The 9,636-nt window shown below is 37.8% G+C and overlaps 1 protein-coding gene across 1 annotated transcript; it reads right to left on the reverse strand.

The window, feature by feature from the left end:
* Nucleotides 1–5,510: 5,510 nt before the first annotated feature.
* Nucleotides 5,511–8,233, reverse strand: LOC148819509 (ras association domain-containing protein 10-like). The gene has a single exon (XM_088935104.1). The coding sequence runs from the start codon at nucleotides 7,862–7,864 to the stop codon at nucleotides 6,470–6,472; it is 1,395 nt and encodes a 464-aa protein (XP_088791230.1). The 5' UTR covers nucleotides 7,865–8,233; the 3' UTR covers nucleotides 5,511–6,469.
* Between the last annotated feature and the right edge of the window lie 1,403 nt (nucleotides 8,234–9,636).

Below are 9,636 nucleotides of genomic sequence, written 5' to 3' on the forward strand. Positions count from 1 at the left end.
AAAATGTACACAATATCAGCAGGCCGGTTCATGTGGAAAATTGTTGATCGTATGTGCAGCTACAAATCATGAAGGGAACGTCATGGACCTTTCCTCATTGAGATTTAAAAGTTTTAATATATATTTTTAATGCCTCAATGTTTTGGTTGCGGCCATTGTTTGTAATTGAAATGTGAGTCATTTAATTTTTTGAGGATTCGGAGATTAAAGGAAGAGTGAATATATTTATACAACATTTATGCCTTTTCTCTTAATATTATGTGAGAACTTGCACTTAATCTGTTCTTGAAGTTCGTAACGGTGACACTGTATTTGGTAGTGGGGTGATGCAAGTGATTTCTCAAGATGCTGGCATGTTTTCTGTGCACATGGGAATAGAGTATTTTATACTAAAGCCCTTCCTTGATCTAGGTGAGTTGTTGCCGATTCCCATGGGCTTCACAGATAATTGGTAGTCTTGTGTCATACAGTCTAAATAAAACCAATCTTAACAGAAAAATAATTGTTCTATATTTACTGTTGTTGTGCCTTATTTGACATAGTCCTTTTAACACCACAATTTAAAATTGGTCACGATATGCTTTTGAAAAATACAAAAAAAACATTTCAATCTAATATTTCAGACTGTGTGCTGTGAGTCACATAGTTTATATATGTTTGTTCTGGAAAGAGAAACCCGTAACATTTTGACAGTGTAAGACTTTCCAAGTAAGGTTCCTTGTACTACTTCCATTTTCAGATTGCAAACAATAACTCCAGGTTGGTTTCTGTGGTTTGTTGATAAGAAAGCAATTTTATAGTGTATCGCCCTGGCAACCACCAGTCAGGGGCCACTCCACAATGAAAGAGTGCTTAACAACTTGGACTTTAAAATTCTTTGCTATGTGCCATATACATTTCTTTGCTATTTTAACAGGGACAGCGTGTTTGTACCACGGCCTCCTCCCTGTATTCCTGTCTTGATAAGATGTTTGGCTGCTTGTTTCTCTAGTTTCAACAAGCTGACAGGTTTACAACATCACACCTTCATGCTATTATATATCTACATACTGTACATACATTTATTTTTAATTCATTTGAGAACTGAAGAGACTCCCAATGTAATTCCTAAACCGTCCATTTGGACAGATACAATGAAGGTGTTATCAAAGCTATTCTGTTGAAGTCCAAGTTTTTTAAAAAAAGTTAATAGTCACAAATGACTGAAGACTAAACATTTACAGAAATAGTACAATTCACGTCACGTTTTTTGTTGAGAGCATTGGATAACCTGAATTAAACCCTTTGTAGAAATATTCTTAATAAGATGTGAATCCAAAAATGATATACTGTATTAGTTTACCAACACCAATAATATTTAAATACTTAATACTATTTGAATAATTTGTTTTTTAAACTTTTTGAGAACATTGCACTTAACATTTTTTCTATGTGCCCTTATTGCTTTCATCAAGGTTGTGTCAAATAGAATATAATGTATCGCTCTTATAATCTCATTGATTGTTGAACCAAATGTGAATGTCTTTTCTGGCCACAGAATTTAATATGCTATCTAATCTTAATTAATGTTTCACTAGATACTGTATGTGGCTTTCAGAAGGCCTGTATCAAAGGTGTTTTAGAGCCCAACAAAAAGCACTGCTTTCACCTAAGCTGTCAAAGGCTCATTTTTGTTACTGATAATTATCTGTGTTAAATGAACCATTCAATTCTGTAGATGTCTATAGGGGTTACAGTCTTCAGTGGAGATTTGGTGTATGTACGATAAGTTTCATGCATATTTTTTTTTTATGTGTAAATGCAACCAGTATTGTTGAAAAGAACAATAACTTGATACATTGAATTTTCTTTAGGAAATCATCCTTTTGCTTAAAATTTTATTTTTCGCTGCTTTTGAAGATTTCAGACCTCTAACAAGTACATACAGTATATATTTTCAGACAGATGGCTACCACCTCTTGATAATCAGGTGCTGTTTTGTGTGTGTCTACAGGGATAACTTGTACTGCGATCACTGAACAATTAGATCTGTGAGCTGCTTGTCTTCTGAAACTGCCAGATGCTAGTTTTCATCCACAGTTTTGAGCATCAAACTCTTTAGAAACTGAAATTTCTTTCATTAAACCCCTTTTGCTCATTCAATTCCACTGATACAAATTTATTTAATCTCTCTGTTTATACTGATGGCACTATTAATATAACCTTTTGAAAGCTTACAATTATTGTTCAAAGCTATTTCTGCATTTTGGCACAAATATTTTAATTATATTAATTGGTGGATCCACTTTTACATTTGAACCAAGTTCAATATGCATGCTCAGTTCCATAAAAAAGATAAAGATTTTGGTAATAAACATGTTGTATTTTACAGGAGAATGTATTATCTATATAAAAGATGTAAATCAATTATTTTTAATCTAAACTGACAAGAGATAATCCTCATTATTAAATTGATAAGATGAAACCATCTTGACCTCATCCTATAAACATATATTGTATATAGTTAGTCTGTTTACACAGTATACTTCAATTCTGTTAAATCATAATTAGGAAATGTAGATAATGTTTATATGAACAGGCTGCTTCTACAAAAAGATGAAATGTTCATTTGTTCCCAAATCTAGGATGACCTTTCAAGTCATTCTAGAACTTTCAAGTTCTGTTTTGTAATTCCTCCTGTATCTGACAGGACGAGATAAAAATGCATATATATAGCAAGTAAGTGTGACTTATTGATTACAGCGGTTAGAAAATGGATGGATGGATTAAGTGACAGGTGAAATGAGGAACTCAAATCCACATCTTATTTAGGTTATAAACTATACAGATGTTTATACACATTTGTAATTATAGTACATAGCAATAGGATTACTAATCAGTCTGAAAATACAAGCAAACAGAATGATTGTTGTGCAAGCTAGAATTATTGAAACAGGTTTGTTGACATTTTTAAATAATGGGTGGTGAGGTTTCCATCTTGTCTGCAGCTATGATTGAGCAATGACACTCATTATGCTGGGGGAAAGGCAGCCAGTTAACACACACATTCCTGTATGCTTCCTTTCCATCAGGATTAAATAGAGGGATAATTTATAGGGGGTCGGAAGTAAGCAGTTTGGAAACTGGTCTCTGGCCAAATAAAATCAACATAGCGAAATCACTGCATGCAAGTCAGGTGTTAATAATTGAGGTGACTCTGCCATTAGTTCTGTACATCACACTGGAGAGAATGGGAGGCGTGGCAAACAGTGACCTTTAGATAGAAATGGTAAAACAGGGGACTTCAGGCGCTGTGATGAACATGGATCAGGAGTTCCACTTGGAGCAAGTTAGAGACAGACCAAGCAATAGATGGCTAGTGGCTATGAGACTCAGTATTATTTCAGACAGCTGATAGAAAAAAGTCAACTCCAAAGAATGTGTGCTACTCCTTGTCAGACTAAAAGGGCAAATAATAACTTTTGTCTTTATAAAACAGTAATTTTACAATGTAGCTTTAGCAGCAACAAATGTAATCTTCAATACCTGACACTAACACCTTATTGTCAATTAGAATGACCTCAAAATCTGCTAATAGTGTCAATCACTGTACTTAATTATATTAATTAAAAGAACAATGTGAACTAATACCCAATTACATTGTTATGCAAATGCTGTATGATCTATAATACTGCTCTCTTATTTTAAATTCTGTCAGTCACTGTCCTATACAGACATGTAGAAATAGTAAACATTGCATATTTCAAGACTTTGAAGCTTGGTTGTTTTCCTGTGTTTGTGTGTTTCTGTGATCTTAAAGAGGGGGTTTTTAAGTTTCTCAATTTTCCAGCCAACAATTAAACTTGGTAATCCTGTGTTATTTTACTTTGCTGTTGGTGCAGGTTTCTTCCTGTTTGGTACGTAGTGTTTTCATGAACTCTGCACATGATAATCCCAGTGCCTGTACAGTTTACCATGCTTTCAATGAGCATTCTGAATTAGCTGTTTCTTTCTATTCAGGGCAGATCCAAATTTCCAAAACTCTCACGTTTCATAAATAAAACCCTTTTACAATTTTACTTAAAATCTAAAACTCTGTATTCCCGTGAGGGTATACAGTACTTTTCAAACTTGCCAGTGCCAGTTGTGGGTAAGGTGAAAGATGCCTCCTTCATCACCCTATAATTAGAAATGCTGCCAACTCTTCAGGTCAGAAATACAAACTTTAAGAAAATTAGAACTTTAATCCTCTAAAATGAAAATATGCAGTGAATAAAGAACGTACTATGTGTTGAATATGAAACAGCAGTAGAATTAGCTGGCTATTTTCCACAAATGTTGGCCTTGTACTTAAACCTGTCCTTAACCCTTAATTTCTTGCGATTCTTTTCTTAATGTGATCATATTATAGCATGCATAATCTCATTATGGTCAGAGGAAAGGTAGAACAGTTTTACTGACAATAGTAAAATCTTTCTGTAGTATCACATGCGGTATGGGGTACACACAACCTTTTACTTACCTATTGTTGATACATACAGTAGCTCAAACTATAGTCTCTAGAACTCGCTTGTATAAAAGTGTCAGCTAAATAATTAATCATACTGGATAGTGAATATTACATACACCAGTGTTTTTTTTTAATCTTGTTCATTCCACTATAAGGGAGCATGCTGAACACATAAGAGTGTGATTCACTTTTTGGCAAGTGTTTTCATAATCTTATGTTCCCCACCAAACTCATTTGTGGTGTACTATTTTTGCACTTAACGCAAAACAAAACATTTCGCAGTTTGCATTCAGCCATGTTCGAAGGTAAGAGGTAACCAGAGCCTTCAGTATCACTTTCATTTACTCCAGGCCTTTCTTCTGTTTTATGCGCTGTGTTATCTGGGTATAGAAATTAACTTCAAGGTTTTAAAATGTGATTTTTTAAAGATTTATTGCTTTATAGGCATAATTTTTTTTTCATGTGGCATAAATTTGAATTCCAAATTTTGATCCATGACATTTTGACTTCATGGTGCCAGTTTTTCATTTTAGGAAAGGACTCTATACCTTCCTGAAGCTGTAATCTTATAAGGTAGAATCGCCAGGTATTTTTGGTTGAACAGGTAAGTGTGTGTTTTTCATGTCTGTGCTTGATGCAGAGAACCCCAACTCCGCACACAGGGGAGAACAAGACTCTTCCCACCCACCCAGCTTTGAGCCACTCATTTTTTGACACATCACGGGCAGCACAGCCAATCAGAAAGGAGACGCATTCCTCACTGACAGCAATGCATGCTGTGCAAGTGCCCAGGTGATCACAGGGGTCACTGCGTTTGCTGAGAGCCCAGAGACCTCTGGCCAACTTAGTCGCTCAGCCATTTATGAGTCATTACTGGGGGAATCAAGGCCACAGTTGACTAGTGACATGACCCAGGCTCAAACCCATGATCATAGAACTCAACGTGGTCTTGAGCAAACACCTTTCAAGTTGTAATTTTGAAACTCAAACTTTCTCATATTTATCATAAACACTGCAGTGCTGTTGGTATAACACTTTAATGTTATAAACATTAAATAGGTATTTGTATCATAAATGTAATACACAATTCTTCTGGAAATTCTGCAGGTTTTTTTCTGTGCTTCAGAAAAGGTTGGGTAGGAACCTGGATACAAGTTATTGCTTTACAGAGACCTCCCCTTAATTCTAAATAATTTAACAGTCTCATGCATCAGTAGACTGAAGGTATGACTCTAATCAGACAAACACAACGGTGCATGACGTTCTGGGCGCATAAAACATCAATGTGAAAAAGAATGAAATGGAATGAAAAACACAATAACTTCGATGTTACAAAATCCTTGTAAAAATGATTAAATAAAATCCATTCTTTTAAAGCTACATGGAATAACAAATCGGTTAAAAAGCTTAACTAGCTTGCCAGAAAATAATAGAGTTGTATTAATATCTACAGAACTTCACAGATTGATCGTGTCAAATTCATGCATTGTTGGTTGTAACATAGTCACTCTTCCTGTGCGTAGGTTATTTTAAAAGGAGATGCATGCGTTAAAAACACTAACTCTTGGTTATGTTTTTTTCTACAATTTGAAATCGTGTTGACAACACTATCGTCGCAATGTCTTTTTATGCGCTTACAGTGCGCTCGTTAAGTCCCTTTATTCTACAGATATTCATAACACCTGTTCGTCTCACTTCTGAAGTACAGATCAAATGAGCACATGTATAAATCTCTACTATGTAACCCACTGGCCAGCACTTCATACCTACCATACCGCGTAGGACATTTAACACTACTGTTCACAGGTGCACACTTCAGTGATAAAATACAGTGCGTATCGATCTACCGGATCAATCAATACTTTCTGTGACATCATGTTAATAAATTACGCGTGCAGTGTTTTAGAACCAGTATGTTAATATTGTTTTTCTCTTTAAATATACTATTCCCTGAGTAAATGGGTAACGGTTCAGACTTTTTTAAACCAAGGATTCGCAGACAGGTGTTATGTCCGAGTCCTGACTGTGCATAGAACTTAGTCCAGTGTCCGAGTCCTCGTCGTTTGTACCGCACGTCTTTGAGAGACCTCTTGCCTGTTCTACCCACCCGCTGTGTGTGTCCAAAGGAGGCAACATTTCAGTCTCGGTTATCACCGGGCTGCTCTCAAAACCATCACCCGCACTTTCGGATGTGTCGACCTTCTCCTCTATATCCAAGGTGTCCACTTTTTCCACCAGGTCCCTCAATTCTTCCTCTTTTGCATTCCATAGCTCCTGACTAAGGTCCAAATCACTTTTAATAGCTTCCAAATCGGTGTTCAGCCTAAGCCCGATATACAGGCTCGTGTCTAGCTGAGTTTTCACTCTTTCTTGCTCCAAAAGCAACTCATTCTCAGGTGAGGTTTCTTCTGCTGCCGAACCTGTTACTGTCGCGTCTGCAGTGAAGACGGTGTCAGTCTCTTCTAAACTGCTCTCTCCCTCCTTGTTTGTGAGCGCTTCCTGGCGTCTTTTCATCCACCTCTGATTTAGCTCCTCTTGGATCTCGGCAGTAATCCTGTCCATCAGTGCCTCCTGCTCTTTAAGTTGCTCCTGCAATTGAATAACTTCTTCACACTTCCTAGCATATTCCTCAAACTGGGCAAAAGCTTCCTCGGAGTGTGTTTTGTTACATTCGACCTTAGAATCTGCTTCCAAGCTCGTATCGACTAAGTATGTGTCCTGCACATAATTGATTCCATGCCTTTTCATTCTGTCGAAGTGAACTTTAGCTTCGTACCTGTCAATCTCCCGGTCCAGTTCTTTAATCCGCTGGATTTGCTGACGAATGGTGTGATCTTGGGATAAAACCAGGTGCACTAAGGTTTCCATCTTTTCCACGGAAGAGGTATCCTTGGATAGTGCCTCTTGCCTTTTCTTGTTAATTTTATCCAGTTTTCTAAACGCCTTCCTGACAATTCGACGCTGTTTGTCTTGGGAAAAAGCCATCGTGACTCTCGCAGTTCCTTTATATATGCAAGGGCTTTGCTTACTGAGAACGACCCGAGCCTCTGCGCTCCTGGGTCCGTTGTTAGGCAGAGACGCTTCGTTTTTCACCAGCACAAACCTCACATTCTCCTGCTCTTCTCCCCATGCGGTCCAGAGACGAAGGATTTTAGTCTTGTTCGGCAAAATCCTCTCAAAACCTCTCCACTTCTCCACTATGCAGTAAGATTGAGGTGAACCTGACAACATTGCCGCAGATACGCCTTGCTGCAGATTCTGGTCCTCCAAAAGCACTTTAATCACGTCGGAACAGGTAGTACGCCTGGACAGTCCAGAAACTAACTTCTCCTCTCGGCAAACCCATACTGATATTTTACATTCCTCTAGATCCATTTTCAACTTAATAGTTGATCCAGTTATTGTAGAAAACTGTTGTTCTCTTTTTAGTCACATATAAAAGAGACCTGTTTCACCGAGTCCGGTTGAATATGCAAGTCCCTTCCGAAAAGACTTTAGAAGGAGGTTAAAGAGTTTGTTGTTACTAATGTTGCATTACCTGCAATTCCAAAGTTAATTTCGACTTCATATCAGAATGTTCCCATTCATCGTTTCAGTGCTCAGTTGCTCGACGTGGTGGTATTTACTGAAGTGCATCACATTTCGCCTTAGAGATCCTTTTCAAATACTGTGCAGGCTGCCGGAATCGCGTCCGCCCTCGCTGTCAGAGCTGACTGGTGTATTCAAATCAACCCGCAGCACTGTGCCTCTAGCTTTCCAGCCTGCACTACTACTAAGGCCGTTTTTTTTCCATGGTCACATGACACTTCTTAAACAATAAGTTCTTAAACTTCACAAATAACACCGCCCATCTCTCATGGGGAAAAAAAAAGTTGACAGTACACTTTAAATAGTAATTTGAACCATCTATTCATCTCGCATACTTGTATATGTTACTAAATACATTCCCAACTGATTTATGAGTTATATTCAGCATTTGCGGTTCAAGCCCTTTTGTTTTACCAACTCCTGTATAAGCTGTGTTATCTGTTTTTTTATAAGACACTTCTGTGTTGAAGAATTTAAGATGGAACAAAAAGCTCCAGTCCACAGCATTGGAACATTATCAGGCCTTTAAAGTCATTTACATAGGTTTTTGAGCATAGGTCCTTTAGGTTACATGAAAAATTAAAGGGGTGGGGCTCTTGATAAAAACAGGCTATTCCTTCCCAAACTGTATGCCTTTCCAGAGCTTTTAGCACATCATTTCCCACAGAAAGGCTGTCATGGAAGACACCCAAAGTACTGCTCAGGGAGTAGGGCTGTGAAGTGAAAGGAGGAAAGAGAAAAGGTGTGGTCTGTAGAAACAGGGCTGGCTTTGGCCTGGTTTGAATCTGAATCTGTTATCCATTCCCTACAGCACTGCAGAACTATACTACGTGACACATTTTGCATCAAAAACGTGTTTTGTATTAACGAGTCTGAAATCTGCAGAAAGGTACCTCATTGAGGCTGCACACATGGACAAAAAGGTCAACTTTCATGTCCACACTGACATTACATAACATACCACCACAGTACACAAGAAAGGTTACAAACCAGCCATTCCACCCGCTTGGATGGTTTAGTAGTTAGAAGTTAATTGAACCCAGGATCTCATCCATATGTTTCCCGGAAGAAGCTAGGGTATCAGCAGCTTGTATAAGATGGCTGAGAGCTTCTTCCACACTCCACAGTATGGAACTTGGATTAGACTGTACCTGGGCTCAAAGCTGATGCAAAAAACTATACTGAACGGCAAAAAGCGGAATACTGAATGTCCATTTCAAAATACAATTCCATAGCTTATTTTTGATAGTGAGTATAAGTTTCCTTTCTGAGCATTAGAAACAGTTAGGAGCAGCACTCCTGGTTAAAGGACAGAGGGTGAGTGAGAGAGTCTTGTGTGTTTCCCAGGACCCAGCATTGTTTACCCTTTGTGGGAAAACATAAAGACAAGCTTCTTTTTAATATAAAAGGAGCCCTCCAGGCTGAGAAGATTTTTACAAAATTCTATTAGAGAAGTGGACCGCAGGCAGGTGCTGTCTCATTGACAACCCTGCCTCGCCGATTCCATTTTCAATTCATTTGAAGGCCATTTTTCCCCCAAAAACAGAAATGTTTGCCCA

This window comes from Atractosteus spatula, chromosome 16 (genome assembly GCF_055471065.1).
Source record: "Atractosteus spatula isolate fAtrSpa1 chromosome 16, fAtrSpa1.hap1, whole genome shotgun sequence".
NCBI classification, from domain to species: Eukaryota; Metazoa; Chordata; class Actinopteri; order Semionotiformes; family Lepisosteidae; genus Atractosteus; species Atractosteus spatula.

Coding starts and splice junctions, on each gene's coding strand:
- LOC148819509 (XM_088935104.1), bottom strand. CDS start 7,864: ATGGATCTAGAGGAATGTAAAATATCAGTATGGGTTTGCCGAGAGGAG.